Below are 27,163 nucleotides of genomic sequence, written 5' to 3'. Positions count from 1 at the left end.
CAAGGCTGTACCATTGGCTACTTTTAAAGGGAGTGTTTCTTGCAGGGTGTAACTTGACACTGTAACTCTTTCAGTTTTACTCTTACCCCTTATTGCCTTCACATTAAATTCATTCCGTATGCAAGATCCATGACAACCAGTCAGACATCCTCATGTAAGTATTTTAAATGAATCCTTATAAAAATGCCTCAGGAGTCAAGAATAGTCCCTTTCTTTATTATTTTGGCACTGAATGAACTGATAATTCTTTTTGCTAATCCTTTTTTTAACAGGTATCAAGTGTAGTAAGTGGATGTTTCTGATGTCTTGTCTATGATGACAGCACTAAATCAATGAGGGCTTGCTGACAAGTTTACATTAAAGGAATAACAGCTGATCCCAAATGGTCCTTGTAAAGGGGATTATGATGATCCCATGGTTATTACTGGTCTCACTGTTCGGCAAGAGCACACAAGATGGAAATGGCCAAGAAAGTGGTGAGTGCGTCTTTTACATGTCATTTAGCTGACACTTATCCAAAGCGACTTACAATTGCTATATATGTCAGAGGTAACACACCTCTGGAGCAACTAGGGGTTAAGTGTCTTGCTCAGGGACACATTGGTTGATGTATTGCAGTGGGAATCGAACCCCGGTCTCCCACACCAAAGGCATTTGTCATATCCACTGCTAGGAATAACGGCATTAGATATGCTTTACAGCTGAGACTATACTGTATGAATAGTATAAGAATATGCCATATTTCCATGCAAATTTAAAATGCAAATTACATTGTATTTTAAAGAAGACAATGGTCTCTATACTTTACATTTACTGTAGATCATGGATGTATTATGCAGCCTATTTACTGTGATTATATTAGAATTGTTTAAACCCAAATTTTGGTTCTAATAGTAATTTTTCAAAATGTTTTCATAACATGTACTGGCATGCTATTGGCAATATGAATAGATAGCCTGCGGTATATTTAAAGGTCCTATGACATGGTGCTCTTTTGATGCTTTTATATAGACCTTAGTGGTCCCCTAATACTGTATCTGAAGTCTCTTTTATATAGACCTTAGTGGTCCCCTAATACTGTATCTGAAGTCTTTTATATAGACCTTAGTGGTCCCCTAATACTGTATCTGAAGTCTCTTTTATATAGACCTTAGTGGTCCCCTAATATTGTATCTGAAGTCTCTTTTATATAGACCTTAGTGGTCCCCTAATACTGTATGTGAAGTCTCTTTTATATAGACCTTAGTGGTCCCCTAATACTGTATCTGAAGTCTCGTTTATATAGACCTTAGTGGTCCCCTAATACTGTATCTGAAGTCTCTTTTATATAGACCTTAGTGGTCCCCTAATACTGTATCTGAAGTCTCTTTTATATAGACCTTAGTGGTCCCCTAATACTGTATCTGAAGTCTCTTTTATATAGACCTTAGTGGTCCCCTAATACTGTATCTGAAGTTTCATGTAAATCGGATGATGTTTGTCATATAAGGCAGATTTCCTGTTGCCAGCTATGCTATGACCAAAAGTCAATTTTGGCCTGTAGGTGTCCTCAGGCATGGACCCTTGTCAATTATGAGAAATTTCGGGCAGATACGACAACGTACACTCAAGTTACAACAATTTCATTCGCACATCGCTAAATGCGCAAAATGGCCACCACGCCACGCCCACACCGTCTGACGAAAAGTTTTTCTTTTTATAACTTTTCATCCTTAAGGTGTTGGGATGGTATAGACCAAGTTTGAAGTCCATCGGATGAAATCTCTAGGAGGAGTTCGTTAAAGTATAGCACCTTGACTTTTAGGCCCACTTCTTGTTGCCACTAGGGGGCGCTATGACTTTAAGTAAATATCGGCCTTTATTTGTCCTCAGAGTTGGACTCTTATGAATCCTGAAAAGTTTTGAGCCAGTTGGACAATGTACTCTCGAGTTACACCCACTTCCTGTTTTGATGGCGAAACGCACAAAATGGACGTCCCGCCAAGGCCACGCCCTATGACGAAAAGTTTGTCTTTTAACAACTTTTCATCTTTAACTTCTTAAGATGGTACAGACCGAGTTTGAAGTTGATCGGATGAAATCTCTAGGAGGAGTTTGTTAAGTACGACACGTGGAAATGGCCAAAATCGCACTAATTTCGAACTTTGAAATCAAAATGGAGGACTTCCTGTTGGGTTTAGGGTATGGCTCCAATGACGGTTTTTGTACATCTGGACATGTTACATATGTGTACTAGGTTTCGTGAGTCTACGTTAAACGCACTGCAGGGGCTCAATTTCTTTAACTTTGTAGTGGGCACTAGCGAGCCATTTTTGTGCGCCTCTTCCCGAAACCCTTAAAATACGTAAATGTTCACCAGACTTGATGCGACCGCCAATTTTGGAGAGTTTTTGAATATGTTAAGCCTCTCAAAAAGGCAATTCATTTGCAGAAAATAATAATTCCTTCAGTTTCAATAGGGCCTTCGCCGCCGTCAGCGCTCGGGCCCTAATTATAGAAATATTATTTTTATATATTTTTAAAATAGCAACCTCTTTTCTATTAAAAAGTATGTCATGGATATTGGAAAACAAAACACAATTCAAATCAATAAACCACCATGCATAGTTAAAGCAAGCAAAATCAACCAAACTTAACACCAGCAATATGTACAACAATTAATATACAGTATTTACATAAAACAATATTTGTAATGTCAACCTTAGGCTGTACCCAAAGGTCAGTAGCCTACTAGTTATCTGGATTTTCAAAAGCTTAGGTTAGTTACCTAAAACAGCCACCCAGGGTAGCCTGATGTGTATAGTTCATAACCAACCGTAGCGAGGAAGCAGTATTTAATCCAGAAGAGACCTTATCGGTCCTGGACAGGCCGTTGAAGGATTTTATACCGATGACCGGTCTGGCCCTAAAAAGGCCAGACTTGATCTGACTCCAATTCTATGGTCACTACACCCTGAATAGTGTTTGTTTACTGGTAGATCAGAGGAATAAGACTCAGGATTCGTTTAGTGAAGAATGATATTGCAATCTACAATTACGTGTACACGGATCAGATACTTCAATACAGGTCTATCTTTCACCTAGCAAACAGACAAAGATTCCCCCAGCATCTGATGCCGACTAAGTTAAGATACTCTCTATTTATCCATTTCTGTCCCATCTTCTGGCGATGCTGTCATCAGTTTGGATCCAGTCCAGATCTTCTGGCTCCAGCCGGCTCCTAACGATATGTAACACACTGTATGAAAATGTTACCTCGGCTTCTCCCATTCTCAGGTCAAAAGAGACAAGCTGCTATTGTTGGATTTGAATATGTTGTTCCCAATCTTCTGCCGACTTAAGGAGTTGTGAGAGCCAAGGCCATTTCCATACTTTGTGCCACATATGTCGCGCTTGCAAAACACTGCATTGTTGTCTCTGTCCCCTCCGATCAGAGAAGACCTTTTCTCAGGCAATATCTCACACTCCCTTTATATAGATGAAAGAGCGCCCTAACAACAACGTGTTGCACGCCAGTCAAGACACGACTCCACAGACCCACGGGAGAAGACAGAGAAACAGAACAAGTCTATGCGCAGGCTTAAGTAATGTCCCCACCTCTCTCAATCAAGTGGATTGAACCCCAGGTATGCTGATGCGCACTCCCGTGTACCGGTAAGGGGGAGGGGAAAACCCCACCCTGTCACACAGAGAAAAGGGGAGGTAACCTTGCCCCTTATGAAGTCATAAGGGGCAGATTCCAGATCTGCCCATCTGAGCTTACATTTTCTCAAAGGCTGAGCAGGATACCCAGGGCTCAGTTTATACCTATCGCCATTTCTAACCACTGGGGGACCATAGGCACGTGCATGTTACTGCACCACTGGACATTTTGCGTCCAGCAGTAAAACTTTAGAAATGTGCATATTCATAGATTCTGGAAATTCTAATGAGGTAGGAGTAAATTCCCCTTTTAAGGATTTACATGTGAAAAGTATACTTTTTCTGCGTACAAAAAAATAACAAGACAGAAATTATTGTTCCAAGCAGATTTGTATGCGTCTTAACACCAATAATGTCTGGAGGGCATCTTTAAATAAAAATATCAAGATATTACCTTTTTTAAGTAACTTGAATTAACAGTATACTGGTACATAATGAATGCCCAGCTATCCCAAATCTCAACAACAAAGACACTATAGCTGGATAGAATGCACTGCAAAAACTCTGTATTTGGATAAGAGTATTGTAGTTGCTTGCCGTGAACTACCATTACATAAAGGCAACATTTTCTGCAATTGGCATCAATAGGCTATGGCAAATACAAAATTCCCTACCTTGGTGGTTGGTGTGTTATCATAGGTGGTAACAGAAACAAGTGTTGTGGACCACTGTTAAGACTAACAAAAGAAAAAAAGAATCACAAAATATTCTGAGTGATTATAACCAGCAAGGAAGTCATTTAAATATAACTTCACGTAAATGTCACTTGCAACAGCAAACAAAACAAAAAACGAGTTCTGGCCACTCACAATCAAAGTAAAATTCAGCATGTTGAGCTGCTGTTAGATCAATTTCAATCCATCTAGAGAGTCATGAAATCAAATAAGTAAAGATGAATTGCACCAAGGAGATAGAGTCAATATATGATGATGGAGAGGTGAAATGGGCAAACTTTAAACTCTTAAACCCTCCATCAAGGTAGATTGTCATATGGTTTTGTTCTCTTACGCAAACAACTTGATTTTTCAGCTGTTGTATCTTTGCATTCAGCTTGTGCCCATCCAAATTCATTATGATCTTCTGAAAAAACGAAGATATTTTTGAGGTTGTCTGGAAAACTCAGATCATGGGCATAAATGAGCCCGAAAAGCATGACAAAGCCCATGATGACACTGCCCAAGTTGCTCAGGACTTTGATGCCTTCAATCACAACACCAATGTCCTCAGGCTCCTGATCCCCATCTCTTCGGATCACGTAAATCCCCATAACTGTGGTTGCTTGTTCCCTTTCTGCGTCCCCAGTCGCCAGTGCCTGAACACCACAAACCCAGAAAACACCGCAAGATGCATGTGTTTTTCCTCCAGAATATAAGCTAGATAATAGTAGATTTGTCCTCATCTCAATGTTAGCATGCTAACATTTGCAAATTAATGTTCAGGTTTATCAGTGAAGTGTATGGAAGTAAACTGCAGACTGTTGTCAATGCTAACAGTTAGAGGCAGTTGGACATCTGTTGTCTGAAAAGGGTATAATGGAAATATAATTAGTTTTGCAGGTAATTGGTCATAAAACATAGGGATCACCCCAGGCCCGTATTAAGACAATGTGGTGCCCCTGGGAACTATACCTCAAAGGCTTCCCGAGTAGGTGTTCTGAGTATGGTTCGCTTCAGAGGGGTCTAAGTCCCTTTTTAGTGTTCACATATACACAAAAAAATGCTGACTAATAGTACCCTTGGTGGCGGGACAAGAATGGACCAGAATCGATTGCAGTGAAAAGCCCACTGGGGGCGCTTTATTTGTTCTTAATACGACAAAAGAATGAGTGCAGCAGTGTAGCTCCCTTGTGGCGTGGCTAGTGAGCAGGGTTAGGGTAGGCCTTGGGGGAATTCTGCTGGGTAGGTAAGGTGCAGCAGGGAGCTCACTGGTGAAGTTCAGCAAGGAGAGGACAGGAGACCTTGGACTCCAGCGGAGATTCATCCAGCTCCAGTCGTCCTTTGCTTGGGTTATGGGATTCCTGGGTGTAGAGACGCAAAGCAGTGGTTAGCTTCAGTGGCAAACACAGACTGACCTGCTGTTGTTTGTGTGGCTCCTTTTGTGCTGGCCTGACGAGGGCAAACGAGAGGCAGCTGGAGGCGGTAATCAGTGGCTGCCAGCCGTGTCTCGTTACAGGCAGGCTGCTGAGCCATGGGCTTGTGTTGCCAAACACAAGACATATGCCTGGCATGGCAACGATCCACGGGCCGTGTGCCCACACCTTTAAGTTTACTTGACAAAAAGTTACCTTCATGCGGCGATGACAGTTAAGTTTAGGCACCAAAACGACTAGCTAAGATTAGAAAAACGATTGTGGTTTGGGTTAAAACAACTGTCTCCAGTTGTACTCCCTGGACACAAACACCCTTGTTCCCCCGTTTGGTGGGTGAAAGTCATGTGTTTTCGTGAGGACATGGACTCGTGGACATGAATTGACTCTTATAAATAAGCAGTCAATGTGGTGTATACAGCATCAAATACATGGAATACATACAAATTACAGTGCATTACTTTTTGTAGCGATGTGATAAGGACGGTGCTGTAAAATGCACTATGATTATTTTCCTCAGGTGTCCTGCATTGTGGAGCTCAGAATCTGAAACTAACCGGCTCCGATCAGATGATCCTGTTAACATGGGAAGACACGCCTTCATGCTCTGCAGTACAGGATGTGCTGATCTATGAGCTGGAAGTTCTCATAGCGGACAAGAAAGAACATTATGTAAGTGTTCATTTGCATTACATCAACATTGCTGATTTCCATGACAATAACCTCAGCTTCTGGAGGAGCCAAACAAACACACCTCTGATTTGGTTATGGAAATGTTTTAGGATGAAGTTGCTGTGGCACCTGACCAGATAGGATCTACTCACTCCTGGAACTGGACGTCATATTTGGCATTGGAGTGTGCTTCCCATTCAGTGAGGCTCAGGTCCCGATACAAAAACCACACAAGCCAATGGAAACAAGAGACTCGTCCTGGTTAATATTCATTTAACTTACCTCCATGTTTTGATAATCAAAACATTCAAGCTGTCATTATTACACGTTTGAAAGTCATGGCGCTGCATCAGATGCTTATAATGTCCTGTTATTATGCTTTTGCAGGGCATGAAACATCAAAAGCACAGGTTTATCCAAAGGACAAGCTCTTCCAGGTTGGCAGTACAGCCACCTTCTGCTGCGTTCTGCCTGCGGGGGAAGTTTTTGGCAAAATGTCTCTGCCTGAGTATAGTAGTGCTGATATGAACACTACCAGGATCAGCAATCAGACTTATGCCTTGACCGTCCACCTGAACCAGGCATCAAAATACAGTTGCACTGATGTAAAATGTGAACTGATTCCTGATGTTGTATATGGGGCTTGTGCTTATATTGGCTGTAAGTATGACTTAGTATTGTGCTCAATTTTGGAGTCTTAAATTGGCCTACGTCTTGTTAATAATTGCTGGCTGTTCTTTTTTTTTTTTAATACCTGCCGTCACTCAGACCCACCTAATGTCATGGACCTTCAATGTGAAACCCGAGATCTGCAATCAGTCGATTGCTACTGGACGGATAAAGACTCAAGCCTACCCTCTAAGAATATAACAGAGTATCATCTACTTGGAAGGTATAATAAAACTAAACAGGATGTAGTCACAGGTTGGAGGACGGAAGCAAACAAGGCTGTAAGGGATTTGAATCTTATTAACTATTATACCATCGTCTGGGTGAATACTCAATTCTGATTGGCTGCAGGGTGTCCATGAAAAAGTGTTATAGGACACCTACTAAAGGAGTTCCAGTGAAACTGACTGTTTAGTGTCATAAATGAATGCGCTACATTAAAACAAATAGGAAATGTGAATCTGTTATTTCCAACACTGTGCTCCTTCAGTGCCTCGTCCTCTTAACACCACAAGATGGCGCTAACGCACGCTGTGAGAAGTAAGTTACAGTGCCCCTCTGAACTGACATTGTTTCACAGCGAATAACATTATTTCACATCCCGTTCACTGTTCAGGTCGCTGCTTCAGGCTGCAGCAGACAGTAGGCTAACGTTACACATCGCGGATGAAATTGTTCATAAAAGTTGTTATATTGTTTTGGGGACAATGACAGCTTGTCTTGATGTTAAACATACTGTCAAATTTTGTTACTGATTGCCAACTGTATACACAATGTTATTGACTTTGAATCTTGCTAGCATAGCGTTAGCTTTCTGGCTCGTAGCTGAGCTGAAGGGTGTCGGTAGACGATCCGTTCTGCCTGCACGATCCATTCTGTGCATGCGCAAGATAATCCTGTTTTACCGAGGATATGACCTGTACGATCTGTTCCACGCTAGCCTATGGCTAGTCTCCACCGGGAAGCTAACGTTAGTTTAGCTAACAGCTAATTTGGCTAACCGCTAGCTGACAGCTAGATTCAGTCTAAAATAACGTTAAGTCAAACTTAATGGGAAAAGCAGGCTACAGCTAAATTAAGACTTTACAGTAATAACAATAAAGACAAATATTGAGTGATTGTATTTTAAATGAGCACAAGTAAAGTAGAACTGACGTAACAGCTGTTATATATGTTAACGTTTATTTTCGAGTTTTATTTTGAGGGTCTTTTAAAGTTATTACATACTGTCTCAGCTAGCGGTTAGCCGAATTAGCTGTTAGCTAAACTAGCGTTAGCTTGGCTCTCGACCGGAATCGTGGAACAGATCGTGCAGTGTCGTAAATCTTCGTACAACAGCGCATCTGCGAACATTTTGCGCATGTGCAGAACGGATCACGCATGTGCAGAACGGATCGTGCAGGCAGAATGAATCGTGCAGGCAGAACGGATCGTGTACCGACAAAGGGTTCTACAAGCTGAACGTACTATATAAATATCTCCCGTTGCAAGTCGTATCTAAGGTCCGTTCTATTTCCTGGAACAGGGAATAATGTTTGCATTGCATAAGAACCTTATGGGATGGGAATGATTTTTCCAAGTATATTCAGACCCTACCAGGCGTAACCAGGGAAACGGAGAATCGTTTGGAAAAACTTTAAAATTAAAATATGAATTAATGTTTAAGAAAAATATATATTTGGCAAGTGACCATGGTATAAGCGGGTTTATGCCCTTCGAGGTGTCCATTGTAAGGTATTACTGGACGATGGCGAGGCATTCATTAATAGCTGACAATGGACACCTCGTCGGGCATTAACCCTTACTTAAATACTTCAAAGAGTACTACTCCGATTTATTGTTGCACTCTGAAAACATTGTCAGACTCATAGTGCACGGTTTAATTGGAGATTCAGGTGTTATTGCTGTTGCTACTAATGTTATACTGTCCAATCACAATTTTCAGTTTGTCAGTCACGTGATCCAAGAAAGAGAAGTTCTGATGAGAAAAACCTTGGAAACTCAAAATTTAGTTAGTAAGCTACAAGGAATAATTTCAAATTGTACAGCTTGAATTTACCCTCTGTAATGTTGCCCAATGTCATCAGGGTCTAATCTAGTCTATATCCACGACTTTCCACTTCCGGGAATTCCCCGGTGCCGCTGGGAATTCCGCCATATGTCCTTTTTTGACCGGATTTCCATTATCTAACGCTTCTTTTTGTGTTGGACTTCAAAATTCCGGTGGATTTACTGACTATGGTTAACTGTTCGTCCAATCTCTGCAGGGTAAATCCGGACAGCTAGGTAGACTATCTGTCCAATCTGAGTTTTCTGTTGCTCGACTAAAACAACTTTTGAACATAGGCATGTTCCACCAAAACAAGTTCCTTCCCGAGGCTATTTTCCAGCAGCACCGGGGCTCCGTGCAGCACTTAGCAACGTCCATGACGATTGTGATTGGTGCAAAGAAATGCCAATAAACGAGAGAACGTTTTTCTCCAATCCCAGAATGCTTTGTGGATGGAGGAAGGTCTGGCAAAGTGAGACTAAATCCAATCTAATGGATGGAATAAGATCTTATTTGCTTACACATTTAAAATGTATAGCCTTTCTTTACTTCCATATTGGAAGTGTAGTCCTGGTTGCCTGTTTATGTTGTTGGAAACAAAAGTGCCACCTTTTATATAGATGTCCAATCAGTGTTGATGGTAAGAGTAGTCAATGTAAGCAATAATTCCTCAGTGCATGCTATATTGAATGAGAAAGCTGAGTTCTCCTGCTCGCAGAGCTGTGCCAGCAGTGGCTACATGTGCCTGATGCATTGCGCGCTAGCTACTTATGCCCAGATAAAACACTGTGTAGTCAAGGGTTATAAATTGCGCCTATAATTAATGCAGGTAATCAAATAAAAACACAGAGGCTCAGAAATCCAAACAAGTTTTAAACCAAGGCGGCAACTTTATATTATTTTCTACACTGACAATGGCACCTCCATATTTCAGCGCATTACAGCTTCAGTACTACTGTTTATACCTTTCACAATAAAAGCCCAACTTAAATTCACTCAGCATTTCGCTAAGACGCAACTTAACAAAATAGCTTACAAAATGCATCAGGTGACAAAAATACTCACTCATCTGCACTCTCGGACCTGCTGGTCTTGGTGGTCTTTTCCTTTTTATCTTCGGGATAATCCTAACCCATGATCCTGAAGGTCTCCAGCCCACCTCTGTCTAAGTGAGGAGTAAAACTTTCATGCAATGCACACACAAGCTCGCTTGGCATTGGAGACAGCATCCAACAGAAATTGCCCACATTGACATTCATTGCTGCAGAATGATTCCGTTTCTGTTGGCATTGGAGTGTTACGGTTAGCAATGTAAGCAAAGTTGCCACCAGTTGGTGTTTGCTCTCAGCAGCTCAGAGGCGAAATCCAAGCCGAAATAGCATATAATTCTTCCTTGCCTCCAACACATCACTGTCATGTAAGTCTGGATCAAGGGAAGAACATTGCTAGGATAAGCCTGACAATGGCAAAGCCCGGGATGTCCCACTTTGCCCCTTCACAAAAACAACAACTTCAAAGCTAGCAAGCTACTGTTACACGCTGAAAATGGCGAGTTTTGACGAAAATGTAAATGCAAGGAGACTTTCTTTCGTTTGCTTTGGTGGATGATGGTAAAAATGTACAAAGAATATGTTTCCAGCATTTACTATCTAACTTGGAGTACACACAGCGAAACCCTGATAAGAACAAATTATGTTTAAAGCTATAAAGCTCAGAGGTAGAATGGTCGCCCCCATAACCACAAGGTTGGCGGATCACTCCCAGGCTCCTCCGGCCAAGACACTGAACCCAAAGTTGCTCCCCAGACGCTGTATGTATATCTGTCCACTGCTCCTAATACTTAGGATGGGTTAAATGCAGTACTACATTTTTTTTGAAAGTTTGTAAGTTTATTTTATTTATTTTTATTATTTATACATTCATTATTTATTAATGAGTGTCATTCAAGCCATTGCCAACAGGTCTGTGGAGTAAGGTCTACTGTCATGTCAAATGTCGGTGCTAGATGTAGGAAGAACAACAGATTTTATAGCTACAAACTGCAGCTTTCTCCATCAATATAGCATGCACTGAGAAATGTATTGCTTTAATCAACTACATTTATCATCATAACTGATTGGACATCCACAAAAAAGTTGGCAAATTTTCCCTTTGAGCATTTTATTATGTATCAAACGAAAAAGTTAGACTCTCTTGACATTTGTATTTCAGTCCGAAAATCTGTGCAAAGTGGCCTGAGACAAGATGCTCTCAAGAAGTGCGAGTTGATGCTCGCGTGAGAAACTGGACGTTAACAGCAAGTAATCCTTTGGGCGAGGTGAAGCTTTCCGACACTGCAGACCTGACTGAAAGAGGTATACCTTTTTAAAATATTAGCATTTCTGTGTGGAAAAATGCTTATTTGGTGATTGACATCACTTTTTAATCATTAAATACAGCTGATTGTTGTTTGTCTTTTGTTTCAGTGCACATGTTCCCTCCTGAGGGAGTGACAGTTTTGAGTGTGAATGCCAGAAATGTCAGCCTGGACTGGAAGTGGACGGTGCAACAGTACTATAATCTCAGTTTAATATGCCAAGTGAACATTATTAACCACGGTGAAAACACCATAGTGAGTTGACATAAAAAGACACATTATTAGCAAGACTTTTAAAGTTGGATCCTTTTCTGAACTATACTAACATCATTCTTGTACTTGTGTTCCCAGAGTGAACACTTTGGAGTTGGTCTTAATTTTGCAGTTTTGAATGATCTGATACCAAATTGGACATATAATGTGGGAATACGATGCAGAACAGCACAACATTTCTGGAAATGGAGCAGCTGGAGCACAAATGTCAACTTCCATACAAAGGGTGATGGTAAGAAACAAAAGTAAAAACTTTTAGTCAATAATGGTAATTGAACAGATATGGTTTCCATCTTTTTCTGGGCACTGATTGTCTCTTTGTCCTATAGTTCCAGATGCTCTTGATGTGTGGATGCAGGTGATGGACAACCAAATTATAACCATCTGGAAGGTAGGTCAGATGAGTGGGCACCACTTTCTAATAAACTGCTCCTCATAAAAGCTTTATCAGTTGTAATGAATTGCTTTACTTGGTTGGTTGGTTGGTAGTAAACATTGACTAATCCGTTAATGAGAAAACATTTTGGGTTGCCAGGATGTGAAAACTCTCTGGTTCTCTGCTTACCCTCCTCCAGCAGGACGCTTGTCTTTTTAGCTCCTCAGTTCATCAGGAGGACCACGCTAATTTGACCTCTGACCTTCTGGAAAAGAGCTGCAGCGTAGTGGAACCAAAATCTATTAATTAACAACGTATTGATATTTACAGTTAAAGACTGAATGGATTGTTGAAAAATGTTAGTATTAACACATTCACATTTTTTATTTTCAGAAGACTCACTGACTTTTGCTGTGCAAGTGATTATTAATGACTTACTAATACCTGCAGACATGATGGCTTGTTAGAAAGTGAGACACATTACCCTTAATTAATGACTTCATTAATGACTCACTAACCCTTTCACACCATGGCAGCAAAAGTTATTCCAATGAACGGCTTAAAACTAATCTTTAGAGCAGGGGTCTTCAACGTTTTTTAAGCCAAGGATTGCTTAACTGAGAGAGAAAAGATCAGGGACCCCCTACTACATATGTTATATAAAATCAAATTGCATATTAGGCCAAAAGCCTTTAAACATACCTTTTAGTGCATAGAACACTAAGCTATTAAAATAAAACTTGTTGGCATGATTTTATATATCATGTTTTAATGTTAAACATATACAGTGAATCTTTGGACTGTATTTGTGGATGGCTACCTTAGTGACTATTTTCACAAATAGGCGGATTTATATTTGCTTATAATATGTTGGATTCATGTTAAGACGTTTTAGTTTTTGAAAAAAAAGAACATTTTAAAAAAATTATAATTTTGAGGCCCCCCTTCGGGTCCTGGACCCCCTGTTGAAGATCTCTTCTGTAAAGCATTAGTCAATGATTTATTAAAATATTCTAAATGTAGCATCCACTTAAAGGGATACTTGGCTGATTTGAAACCAGCTCTGTGTCATGGCAGTGTGTGCAGATAAACAGCTTCCCTCTGTGGCACCAGCTTGTCACTCAGGGCTAGATTTATCAAGCCGTTTGCGCCTGTTTCCAGGCGCTAATTGGTCGCAAAGACGGACGTAACCGATGCGGGCTATTTTCAAACAGGGCGCACTTGGTTAAAATCGCAGATTGTCTGCCACATGAGCGAGAAGAGACAAGTTGCGCTTTCAATATGCGTTCGTGGGAGGGTCGTGGGGAAAGTGGGAGTTCCACCCAAAAAGGTGGGAGGATAAGCGCAAAGTGCACCTAATTATATATTCCGTGGTATTTACAAAGACTGCCAGTAAGAGCGCGTCTCTATTCTGCGGGGAAAATTCTCCGCCTATTAAAAGCAGGTCTAAACCAGCCGCAATCGAGTTTCCTCGTAGACCTTTATGCCGCTGGTGAAATGGCAACAGTAATTTGAGCAAGACGAAGACATAGGCGAGGCTGAAAATGCTTTTAACATAAGAATCACACTTTGTCAGTGAACACAACATCATTTAGCGTTACAGATCGAGCAGCCGTGCAATATTAGAGTTACTGGAAGAAATCAAAGATGAAATTGAATCTCCCACTCAGCGTTCACATCCCATTCCAGCAGTTGTTAAACTCCTCGCTACATTACAAATATTGGCATCAGGATCATTTCAAACAGTCATAGCATCAGCAGTGGGAATATCACAGTCTGCACTCAGCCGTATCGTAGCACAAGTACCGCTTCGCTACAGCGCAATTTACGGTATAATGGGCGGAGAAAGACGCTGATTGCCTGATGGGTGTCAGGGTTGATAAATACTACGCAAAATGTGGAAGCATAGCGTGCGATATTACCAAACTCGCATAAACAGACGCAGCGCAAACTGCGACAGTGTTAGTAAATCAGGCCCTCAGTTTGTTAGTTCAATGTTTTTTTCTGCCGAGTGATACTTATCGTGTAAAAGAACTTGAATTATAGCCACTGTATGTGGTTATTATATAACGGCTATGAACCAATCAGATTGCTTGATCTGAGCTATTTTTATTATAAACTTTATAAAGGGGGCCTTATTAGAAGTGGTGTTGATGTGGGCTTGATCTCCATGCGTGTGCTTTGGCAGTTAAGCTAAAGTCCTGATGTTACTTCTCTGCAGATGCCACTGGCCAACCAGAGTCATGGACACATTGAAGACTATGAAGTGACCTGGACCAAGACCACTCAGAGAGAGCGACAAAATAGGACCAAAGTGGCTCCCAACAATTACAGTCTTGTCCTCAGTCTGGACACCACTGTCGGGCATATCGTCACAGTTACAGCTAGGAATATAAACGGCAGTTCATCCCCATCAACCATCACCATCCCCAGCTCTAATCCAGGTATGAAGCTAACATAATTCAGATTTAAACCTACATTCATTGATTTTTTTTTTCGGATTCTGAAAATGCCGATTTATTATTGAACAGTTCCCTTTTACAAACTCTGCAGACGCAGAGCATTATACGCATAATTTCTGTGTCTGACTACCCAGCGAATGTAAATCTAATATTTAATCTCCTTTCTGCTCTGATTTGCTCTGTATCTGGCTCTGTAGCTTCTGATGCTCCATTGTGTTCACCAGCTAGTCTCTAACTGTGTCTGTGTCCTGTTAGCCAGGTAGTGTACAGTGGGTTTAGGAGAGATTTTTGATGAGATAGAGCTCATCTATAGAGCTAATAATCCCAGCTAATATTGGGCGAGAGGCGGGGTACAGACTATCACAGGGCTCACATGTAGAGAATCAGAATCAGAAAATGACATATTGCCAAGTAGGTAACACGTACAATGAATGTGCCTTTGTGGATGGTGCATACATAAACATTAAACAGATTAACAGGAAATAAGCAATTAATACAGAAACAAATCTTCACGTGAATTAATCCGCAGTTTGCAACCCTTTGAGCTGCACGGCTTCCGGGAAGGCTGCTCTCGTGTTTCCTTCCTTATGTCTCCTCGTGATCCCTCCTCTGTGATCCCTCCTCGGGGCAGAAATAAGAGCTTTGAGATGGCCTTCACGAAGGAGGGACAGAACAACTTCCGGTTCAGCCGAGGAGAGAGGAGATATCAAATAAGAGACATGAGATGCAGACGGGAAGAAACTGTGAGGTTTTGGTCCTGAAGGTCCGCAGCCTCCTGCCAGAAGGTTAGAGGTTCAAAAAAATTTGTGTCCGGGGTGAGCGGGATCAGCCACGATCTTTTCTGCCCGCCTCAGGGTCCTGGAAGCGTACAGGTCCTGGAGGGACGGAAAATTGACAGCCAATCCCTTTTTCAGAAGATAGACAACCATTCACGCTCCCATTCATTCGAGCAATTTAGAGTCACAATTGGATTCTTTAGACTGTGGGACAAAACTTACACTAACATGGGGAGAACATGCAAAGAGGGGGGCAAGCCAGCTAGTGGGTTTTAAATTCTATTCCCTTATGCTGTGAAGTGACTAACCACTGCACTACCCTAATTGCAGCTATATATCTATTTCAGTCCTAACTTCCAAAGTCTTTATTTTCAGACGGAACCAAAGTGAACACTTCTTCGATCATTGGCAGCAACGGTAGCTTCAACCTGTCCTGGTCTGCCAGTCCAACAGCCAGCTGTGGCTACATAGTGGACTGGTGTCCTACCTTAGGAAATTGCACTGTGGAGTGGCTGAAAGTGCCTCCCAATCAGACTAATGCCAGTATATTTTCAAGTAAGTATTATCATTTGCCCAGAAAACAGTTACATTACATTTATTTGTGTTACATCCTTTTGTTTCTCCACTCTAGAAAACTTCAAAGATGGACTGAGATACACTTTGTCAGTATATGCCTGCACCCGGGGAGCTCCAGTGCTACTACAAAGAAGAGAGGGCTATGTCAGAGAGAAAAGTAAGATTGAAATGTTTGATATTTCTGTGGAGTACTTTTAGCTTAATAAATCTGTCCGTGCAATAAAAAAGCACTTTGTCCAATAGTGTTTCACCTATGTTACGTTTTTTTTTAAATTAGATTCAACTTTATTGTCATTGCACATGTCACAAGTACAGAGCAAATGTAGTTGAACCAGAAGTGCTTAATCAGTGATTAAATAACAAATTAAATTAAAGCTGCAAGCAGCGATGGATGGGCCCTCACACCTCCTTGCACGCCGGTGTTACTGGCGGATGCCACTCCTTGTGATTTGCATTTGCGCAGCACTCAGACACTGCAAATCATCACCAATGGAAAGGGAACTCTCTGCTGAGTTCAATGATACCTCACACAAGACTCTACGTCATACAGTTCATTAGCTGTGAAAGGGGGCGTGGCTCAATCATAGGGGGCGGGCCAATCCATGACCAGTGAAAACGGAACTCTCTGCTGAGTTCAATGATACTTCACACAATAGTTTACATCAAACGGGTCGTTAGTTATAAAAAGGGGCGTGGCTAGAGCATAGGGGGTGGCTCAAACCATCACCAATCAAAAAGGAACTCTCTGCTGAGTTCAATGACACCTCACACAAGACTGTACCTTAAAAAGTTCAAAAGCCATAAAGGGGGGCGTGGTTAAAGTATAGGGGGCAGCTCAGTATCACAAGTATACCTACTTAAATAAACTAAATCAACTAAATCGGATGATGTTTGTCATTTAAGGCTGATTTCCTGTTTCCAGCAGGGGGCGCTATGACCAAAAGTAAATTTTGGCCTGTAGGTGTCCTCAGGCCTGGACTCTTGTCAATCTTGAAATTACGGGCAGACATGACAACGTACACTAAAGTTACAACAACTTCTTTGTTCATCAATAAATGCTCAAAATGGCCGCCACGCCACGCCCACACCGTTGGACGAAATTTTTTGCTTTTCATAACTTTTCATCGTTGCGGTCTTTAGATGACACAGACCAAATTTGAAGTTGATCGGATGAAATCTCTGAGTAGTTCCTTAAAGTATAGCACCTATAGTTTTGGGCCTACTTCCTGTATATGACTTTTTCCAAAAACCTATTTCCAAAAACCCTTAAAATACATACATTTTCCCCAAACTTGATGCGACCGCCAATTTTGGTGAGTTTTTGAATATGATAAGTCCCTCAAAAAGGCAATTTATTTGCACTATTAAAAGTGCTACAGTATGAATAAATAACATGCTACAGTATATACAGAGTGCAAGGTATGAATTATATATAAGTATACAGATATGTGTCTATATGAGTGACTATTACTACAATAGCACTTTCTATTGACAGAAATACAAGACAGCCTGTTTAAATCAGTCAAGGGGCAACAGCAGGATTGGGATTACGAGGTATCCTGGGAGCCTATATCTCTAAGAGAGCAGACTGCTTTCATCCAAGGCTATGTCCTGTATTGTTTGGACAACAACAACAACAAAGTCATCAACTTCAGTACAGGTATTGTGACACCCTGTTATTTTCTGATGAAAGTCCACAGAGAACCAGGGTTACATTCACATACACTCACCTAAAGGATTATTAGGAACACCTGTTGAATTTCACATTAATTAAATTATCTAATCAATCAGTCACATGGCAACTGCTTCAATGCATTTAGGGGTGTGGTCCAGGTCTAGACAATCTCCTGAACTCCAAACTGAATGTCAGAATGGGAAAGAAAGGTGATCTAAGCAACTTTGAGCGTGGCATGGTTGTTGGTGCCAGACGGGCTGGTCTGAGTATTTCACAATCTGCTCAGTTACTGGGATTTTCATGCACATTTCTAGGGTTTACAAAGAATGGTCTGAAAAAGGAAAAACATCCAGTATGCTGAGGTCCTGGGGGGCGAAAATGCCTTGTTGATGCTAGAGGTCAGAAGAGAATGAGCAGAGTGATTCCAGCTGGTAGAAGATCAACTTTAACTCAAATAACCACTCGTTACAACCGAGGTATGCAGCAAAGCATTTGTGAAGCCACAACACGCACAACCTTGAGGCGGATGGGCTACACCAACAGAAGACCCCACCAGGTACCACTCATCTCCACTAAAAATAGGAGAATGAGGCTACAATTTGCACAAGCGCACCAAAATTGGACAGTTGAAGACTGTACAAATGTTGCCTGGTCTGATGAGTCTCAATTTCTGTTGAGACATTCAGATGGTAGAGTCAGAATTTGGCGTAAACAGAATGAGAACATGGATCCGTCATGCCTTGTTACCACTGGGCAGGCTGCTGGTGGTGGTGGTGTAATGGTGTGGGGGATCCCTTTCGCCTTCAGAACTGCCTTAATTCTTTGTGTCATTGATTCAACGAGGTGCTGGAAGCATTCTTTAGAAATGTATAGTAATAATCCTTTAGGTGAGTGTACATTATACATTATGTGGAAGTTGCCAGTTGTTATAGCTGCTTATGTAGTAAATGTTAAATAGGGGGACCTGATGCGTTACGTTTATATGTAATGCAGACCTTATGACTTTAATAATTGGAAAGCCCTCTATAGTGTTAAATTGTGACCTTGATGGTTCTTCAGGATGTTTATTACTAATGACAATCTCTTTTGTTTGGTTTAGACAATCCTGAAGCCACTAGCCTGACAGCAAGAAACCTTAAAAACGGTTCCTACATATTTACAGTAAAGGCACGGACAGCAGTTGGAGAATGTGGCGCTACATCCATCACTGCCACCTTGAATTTACTGAGTATATTACTTCTTTTCCATTTCAGATCACTATTTTTACTTGTTGTGTACAAATTAATTGACTTATGGAAACACAATCAAATCTTGAATTTATTACTTTATCTGATCAACTTCTGTTTCTCATCTGGGCTTTTAACTCCACAGCTGATAACTTGATAGGGACGGTCTTCATTTTCCTGGCCGCTGTTTTTGGTCTCCTTTCCCTCATCACTATTGTTTGCTACAGACACTGGACATGGTAAGCAAGTCAACACATTCATTTTCTGTGCAATTAGCTCAATTGTTGTCTCTAATGGTAACTCTGATGGTTCTATTTGAATGACTGCATGATGTTGCCATACCTGTGTGACTTATTTCCATGCATTCTTACATCCAACAGTATCAAAGAGACGGTCTATCCTCCAATCCCAAAGCCAGTGTTGACATCAACGGTAGGTCCTCACAACCATTAAAAGGGGTACTCCACTAATTTCACACATTAATATATCAGTTTACTTGTTATGAGGAGTACTACTCAAACTCAGAAAACTGTTGTCTTATGTGGCTTTCTAAAGTCTGAGAAAACAAGCCTGTTATAGTGATGTCATCAGCATTAGCTCTAATCAGGCATAAGACTTCCAATTTTTTGACCAAGCCTGTATAAGAAACTAAAGATTAAAGAATTAAATTAAAGAATAAAGAAGTTTGGAAGGGATTTAAAGGGATTTAAAAGGCAGGGGTGGTCTAATGACAGTTGCCATTGAGTGGCATTGTGAGTGGGATCCAGCGTTTTTGGATATTAGAGACTTAAAGTCAGGATATCTCTCTTTCTGATTCCTTTATTTTAAACATTCTCTTTAGCCATGCTAGCGGTGTGGCTTTATGGATGGAAAGGCCAGACTGTTGGTCCACCACTTTGGCCCGGACTGAAATATCTCAACAACTGTTGAACTGACAACTGTTGAATGGATTGCCTCGAGATTTAGTACAACTTGATTTTATCACTAGCACCATCATGAGGCAGTGTTATTTCGTTAACAATAATTTTCACGAAATACATCCATCAACGACTTTGTTTTTTGACGAGTTGCCACAGTCATTAAACAAAAACTGTAACGACATATACATAGACATATACATGTAATGTCGAAAAAACAAATTTAGTTTAAAAAAATTTATTTCTTCAACACACCTCCGGCTCATTCCGGACAATTGTGCTACTATAATGCATAAAGTCTGCGGTTTTGCATGCTAAGCAGTGCAGATTGGCTTTCATAATAGACCGGTAAGGTGCGACTGACCCACTTTAGCTAATGTACACTGCCAGGAGGACTCAGAGTAGCCTAACTGCAAAGCTGCATTCTTACAAATTCAACCAGGGATTAAAGTTGGCTGTGTTCCAGCACCTTCAAATAATAAGTAAATTAATCTGATTGGCAGTTTCATACATCAGTGTGTTATTCTGCAGAGGCGCGTGAGTCCATAAACGAGGCAAGTATCTGTAGTTAGCAGTGTTGGGAGTAACGGCGTTTAAGTATAACGGCATTACTAACGGCGTTATTTTTTCAGTAACGGAGTAATCTAATTAATTACTTTTCCCATCATTGCAACACCGGTATCGTTACTGAGAATGTAAAGTGGCGCGTTACTACAGTTAGGTTGAATGAAGCGCGAGGTGTCAGGCTTTGGCTACACACCAGCTGTCTGGAGAGAGTAGTGGGGGGGGGGATGACACTGTTGCAAATGCGATGATGATTGGCTGGGTGGGTGGATGCCCTGCTCACGCTGTCTCACTGCACGCTCTGACTACCACTAAACACAAGACAGCGACAATGGCGACGAGCCAGGGACATTCAAAGGTAGCGTTCTCGAACTGGAAGTACCGGCACTACTTCTCGCTCATTGAAATTTATGGCACAAATGTTTATGTAACATGCACGCTATGCCCAGGAAAAATAACGTCACAGTTACTTTGCTGAGTAACTAATTACTTTTACAATGTGGTAACTGAGTTACTAACTCAATTACTTTTTGGGAGAAGTAATTTTTAACTGTAACTAATTACTTTTTTAAAGTGAGCAACGCTGGTGGTTAGTTCACATGTCCGTATGAACAGCAGGACAGTCAAGTGTCTGTTATGGTGAAGTGAAGATAAAGTTGTTGGTTGGCACTTGTGTTTTTCGTCATATAATGATGAGATAGATTGGACTAAAATTACAAAATGATCATTTTAGCGTGACTAGATTAACTGTTAAACATTTTGACTAAAAGTAATGAGAAAAATTTTACTAAAATGTAATGACTTTTTGTCAACTAACACTGGACTATGTTTGATTGTCATCAACTAAAGCTAGCAAAACTGAAGGATAAAAATGACTGAAATTTGACTTAATCTAGACTAATAGGCTAAGCATTTTCTGTCTAAAGACTAAATGTAAAATAGCTGCAAAATTAACACTGTCGTGATGACATTTGTGGTTTGTCCCCCTCAGAATGGATTCTAACAATTTTGGTGATCATTTAAAGTGCTCATATTATGCTTTTTGGCTTTTTCCCTTTCCTTTATTGTGTTATATATCTTTTGGTGCATGTTATAGGTTTACAAAGTGAAAAAGCCCAAAGTCCCCCCCAAAGGGACTTACCATCTCCAACAGAAAACACTGTTCACAAACTGCTCCAAACAGCTCTATTGTAGTCCAGCCTTTACTTCAGAGATAAACGTGGTCACTTTGTAACACACGTTATAATGCTCGCCTAGCTGCTAGCATGGCACACCCTCATACTCTGGAACTGACAAGCTAGCAGTACTTAATGCGCATGTGCGACTCCCAACAAAGATAGTACACAAGTAAGATGTCTTACTTTGTAGCTAAAACAGAGAGCTCAACACACAGGGTGAAAAGAGGAGCTGCAGCAATGTGCAGTATAACAAATATATGGTGTTTTCTGAAAATTAAACCACATAAACTTAAACTGGTACAACCTCTAAATACAATTATGAACCTGAAAATGAGCATAACATGAGCACTTTAACTTTTCCTTTAGCGCCGTCATCATGTCAAAATTTTTACTTCGGTTTATGATCAAGTACATGCCAAACTATTATTTGCATTTTTTCACACCCAGCTACCACCCATCTTTAAATTAATGTGGGGTTATTTTGTTTGTTTTTCCAGGGTGAACATGGATGTCGTCATTTTCAGGTGGATCAGTGTCACTATAGTGAAGCAGATATCACGGATGTTCCGGAACTGTATTGTAGAGCAGGAGCACCAATAAATGGTTTTGTCAGCCAGGAGAACATGCCATTTGTTTTTTCACAAACTCCAAAGGGTTACTACAACCAGCCCCTGAAAAAGTTCACCCCACCACCCCTCACTTTACCATCTACAGCCATCCCATCTCAGCCAGGGTTACCATCTTCTCCATTTAGAAGGGAATTTCCTAACGCGTCATACAACCTGATAATGCAGCCTGGGAATCAGCAGTCCAACTTCTGTCCTGAGCTTCAGGAGGCAACGTCTTTAGAGAGAAGCTCCGATGGATACCAGCCTCATGATCACACGGAAACCTTCACTACAAACCAGACCGAAGAAGATCCAGACAGTCCTATGTCCTGTGTCTCCACTTACATATTGTTACCACAGTCATCTTCCAGATAGCTTCTGCATGCAATGCCGGTATGGTATGTTATAAGTAGGGTAGCCAGAAAACTGAAATTTAACATGGATTTAGTGAAACACATAATTTTTATTATGTGTATGCATTTACACAATTCAACGTTTTAAGCAAAGTTTTAGCAATCTCTAGGAATGGAAATATCTTCATGTCCACCACTCAGCTCTATACTGAAATAGCTCAACTAGTGGGTGGATTGCTCTGAAATTCAGACATTCAAGGTCCCTTGTCGCTAAATCCTACTGACTTCGGTGATCCCTTCACCCCTCACGTAGAGCCACCATGAGGTAGACATTGTTGGTTTTCATTGAAAAATGTCGACAACTATTGTATGGATTGCCATGAAATTTGTTACGGACATGCATGATCCCAGAGAACGAGTTATAACAACTTTGATGACTTTTCATCTAGCGCCATCATCAGGTAACAATTTTAATTTCTTCATTACAACTTTGATTACTTTTCATCTAGCGCCATCATCAGGTAACAATTTTAATTTCTTCATTACTTCATGACGAAATACCTGCAACACTATTGACATTCCCATCAGCATCAGCTATACTTTGTGTTTAGTGCTGATTAGCAAATGTTAGCATTCTAACACACATGATACAAAACAGAATCTGCCTTCAAGTTCGGTCGGAAAAGTCGAAATCTATAAACGATCTGACAGAAAATAGTAACTGTGAAATATTTTGTGTTTTGTTGTGGGATTCAAGAACACAACAGAACGTCACACAAATAGGCCGTTTCACTGACACCCCCCCCCACCAGACTACCCTGCGACAAATCGCCGGATCGCTTGTCTTGGTGTAAAAGCATACTAAAGGCCCTGAACACCCACACTGGTGTTTTTAATTCATGTGGCTGATTGGACCTCTTCCCAGGACTGTGTGGGGGTATCTAGACTAGGGTTGGGTATCGTTTGTGTTTTTTCCAATACTGGTGCTAAAATTATACTTTTAAAACCGTGCCGGTGCCTAAACCATGCCTGAACCGGTACCTGAACTGGAACCTGAACCGAAATAAATATATATATATATATATATATATATATATATATATATATAATATGAAATATAAAAAAAGGAGCACAAGACGACATTAAAGAACGGCTTGTTTATTGCTAAGGCCATATGGTAAAAATTAAATGATTGATTAATAATCTAATTACAATAACTTATAACAATGACTTATTTCACCAGTAAGTTGCTGGTAAACGACAAAAACATTGCGACTTACAATAACTTACAAAGATACATAACAGCTACAAGTGTATGCACTACAGGATTTACCCTGTTATACTTTATCAACAGGAATAGATAAATAGCAAACAGCCAGCCACAAATAGTCTATAAACAAAGCATCAGGCTGTCTTTGAGATTTCACATGAACAACGGTTAACGTTACTCAGGCTACCGAAGAATAACATAATTCCTCCGTTCAATTAGACCTTAGCGACGCACCCCAAGCTTCCATCCTTAACAAACAGCCATGTATACGGGCTCTTCCAGTCTCTCCACTGCTGGCTGTTCCAGTTTAACGGGAGAGAGGAGCAAGAGGGGTTAGGATCATCTTCAGCCAGAGAGGACTTTATTTCTTCAGCTTCTTCTTGCGTTGCCCCCCCGGGGGGAGGTGTGCTAACAGGGCTTGCAACAGGTGAATTAGTCGTGCTATTAACGTCATCGCTACACAATTTCTTAGTAAAACCAAAATTAATTAAACTGCCTTGTTTTGCCATGGCTATATGATGCTCACTGCAGAATGATTTCAAGGACTTTGCACGCTGATTAATGGCCTCCAACGTTTATTTTTTCTGCAAATCTTTGAGTTAACATGTAGCCTACTAAACATGAGTTGAATTTGCACCGCAGCGCCGCCACGCCTTGATGCTCATAACAAGAATAGCATGTATAGTTATCTTTATTGAAGTGAATTAGGTTTAAATCGTCATCATGCATGAATGAATGATATTTTTGCGGTTTTACACATAATAATCCACGATGACCACATTACACAAAACTGAAATTGCACATCAAAATGACACATTGTCAGTATTTTTAGAGAGCCCCCAAAATTTCACAAATCACGTTTTCAGGGGAGCCCATGTCTCATTAAGGGGAGCCGAGCTCCCCCTAGCTCCCCCGTAGTTTGCACCCTGCTTATTCGGTCTCGTTACTACCGTTTACTTTAGGAACCGGTGCCCTATTGGTAACCCGTTTCGGTACCCAACCCTAGTCTAGACTGATTGACATCTTCCTGAGTCTCTTGTTAGCTTTGTTGCACCAGTTAGGGCAGGACAAATGCCAGCTTTACCATTCTTATTGGTAGAAAAGATTTGTGACCTAATAAATTCCCATCTAAGCTCCAGCCCACTTTAAGCTGAGCAGAGGTCTAATCAACCAGAATAACTGGAATCACCTGTGTGGGTGTTTAAAGGCTTTAACGTCTGGAGGAATCTAAAGCAAGTTCAGTTGCCCCTTGACCTAACTCTTCTGGGTAAAGCATGACCTTGATGGCTGAGAATCTTGTAACGTTGTTAGTCTTGTTGTTTCATGTATGATCACTGATAAAGAAGTATACACTGTGAATTATGTTGTATAATATAACTTGATTGTAATTTTTCCAATGCCGTTGGCAGTATATATGTAAATTATATGTATAAATAAATTAGAAGAATGCATTTAACCTCAAAATAAAATGGGGAGAACTCTTTAGCTGTGTCCTATTGCAGTGGGTTAATACTCATGCAAATATGTACTTTGTATTTTAGATTTGTAAATCATTCCAGTCACTTTGCTGATATCTGTTTAAACTTTGGCATTCAATTGTCTTTTTCAATGTTGTAAAACAATAAAACATGAAAGCTTTCAAGGGGGGTGAATACTTATAATAGGCAAATCATTTTAGATGATATTGGGCCATGTGGTAGCCATTTGCTCCATTTAGGTTTAAATTAAGACATACCTTTGAATCATTAATTTGCTTTAGTAAAATCTCTGCCTCATTAAATCTTAGTCTTCACTGGATCATCAGTCTGTTGAAGCTTTCGCTGAGCTTCTTCAAGAAATATGTTGTTACTTCATTCTGAGAGAAACCGAGAAAAGGGTACATTTTAAATAATATTTATTTAAATTATAATGAATAATATGTGGCAAACCGTGTTAACAATTTTGTTAGTGAGCACAAGAGGGAGCTTTAGCACTACATTACTTATGAGAGGATTGAGGACTAGTCCACAGTATAGGTCAGTACATTTACTCAAGTACTGTACTTAAGGGCAATTATGAGGTACTACTGTTTATGTATTTCCATTTTATGCTATATTATACTTGTACTCCACTGGATCTTGAAAACAATTATTGTGCCCTTTAGTCCACTACGTTTATTTGAGAGCTACAGTCACTAGTTCCTTTTCTGATTAAATAAAGCTTATGATGAGTTTCTAAAATACAATGCATCGTTAAAGATCTTTTTTGGCTTGTGACCGCTTACAAAAAACTAGTTGGAAACCTCTTGTCATGTTTTAGATGTCTATGAATTGTTAATAGTTCCACCAAAGAAACATTTCTCTTATAGACTTCTCAGATGGTTTCATTCAAACCACCTGAGATTCCTTTAAACCTTCAGATTTATCTGGTAACCCTTTGGAGGGGCCCATCCACTAGGATTAGAACCCCTAAACTACCCAACACTGCATATCAATCAGTTACATTTAGCTCCACCTTAAACAGCTACAACAGTAAAATGCTTCTTACACATTGTTGCATCAGTACTAACAATCTAATGTCATATATGATAATATATGAGCTACAGAGGCCAATATTCTGCAGGATGAGTACTTTTACCTTTGATACTCTAAGTACATTATAAAAATCCCAATTCCAATGAAATTGGGATGTAAGTAAAAACAGAATACAATGATTTGCAAATCCTTTTCAACCTATATTCAATTGAATACACTATAGACAAGATATTTAATGTTCAAACTGATAAGCGTTTTTTTTTGTGCAAATATTCACTCATTTTGAATATGATGCCTGCAACACATTCCAAAAAAGCTGGGATGGGCAACAAACGACTGGGAAAGTTGAGAAATGCTCAAAAACACCTGTTTTGGAACATTCCACAGGTGAACAGGTGATTGGTCATGATTGGGTATAAAAGGAGCATCCCCAAAAGGCTCAGTCGTTCACAAGTAAGGATGGGGCAAGGTTCACCACTTTGTGAACAACTGTGTGAGCAATAGTGTTGGGAGTAACGCGTTACAAAAGTAACGCAATTACAGTAATGTAGGCTATTCCTTTTTGCTGTAATGCAGTAATATAACGCATTAATAATTCAATTTCAGAAATATTATACATGTTACAATCTCAGTAATGCCTTTTACGATGCATTTTAACACAACATTTAGTGGTGTTTTGTTTTTTTAAGAATTCACCAACACAGTGAAACATTTTTTCACAGGAAAAAAAAAGCAAGTGAGTATTATTTCCTGTTGCTGGATTTGATGGTTGAGATGACTGCAGAGACAGATACATTTGAGAGATGGACATTATTTTCAGGAGTTATTACGCTGCGTTGAAACCAGCTGTCCCGTCAATGT

At 40.3% G+C, this 27,163-nt stretch overlaps 1 protein-coding gene across 1 annotated transcript; it reads left to right on the top strand.

Moving 5' to 3' along the window:
• Positions 1-23,572, top strand: LOC114571590 (leukemia inhibitory factor receptor). Its single transcript, XM_028602635.1, has 18 exons — positions 1-154; positions 273-476; positions 6,309-6,460; positions 6,571-6,721; positions 6,848-7,120; positions 7,229-7,352; positions 11,391-11,533; positions 11,645-11,790; positions 11,887-12,040; positions 12,138-12,199; positions 14,406-14,628; positions 15,798-15,977; positions 16,054-16,155; positions 17,494-17,658; positions 18,773-18,901; positions 19,045-19,138; positions 19,280-19,331; positions 22,056-23,572. Exons 2-18 carry the CDS (start codon positions 383-385, stop codon positions 22,539-22,541), a joined length of 2,730 nt encoding a protein of 909 aa, XP_028458436.1. The 5' UTR covers positions 1-154; positions 273-382; the 3' UTR covers positions 22,542-23,572.
• Positions 23,573-27,163: the final 3,591 nt, after the last annotated feature.

Source organism: Perca flavescens, chromosome 16, assembly GCF_004354835.1.
Source record: "Perca flavescens isolate YP-PL-M2 chromosome 16, PFLA_1.0, whole genome shotgun sequence".
Lineage (NCBI taxonomy): Eukaryota > Metazoa > Chordata > Actinopteri > Perciformes > Percidae > Perca > Perca flavescens.
The sequence above is the reverse complement of the archived record's forward strand: the minus strand, read 5'-3'. Positions and strand labels throughout refer to the sequence as shown.

Excerpts from the sequence above, each read along its gene's own strand:
- LOC114571590 (XM_028602635.1), top strand. The coding sequence starts at position 383 with ATGGTCCTTGTAAAGGGGATTATGATGATCCCATGGTTATTACTGGTC. Across the intron at positions 477-6,308 it reads TGGAAATGGCCAAGAAAGTG|GTGTCCTGCATTGTGGAGCT; the intron begins GTGAGTGCGTCT and ends TATTTTCCTCAG. Across the intron at positions 11,534-11,644 it reads TGCAGACCTGACTGAAAGAG|TGCACATGTTCCCTCCTGAG; the intron begins GTATACCTTTTT and ends CTTTTGTTTCAG.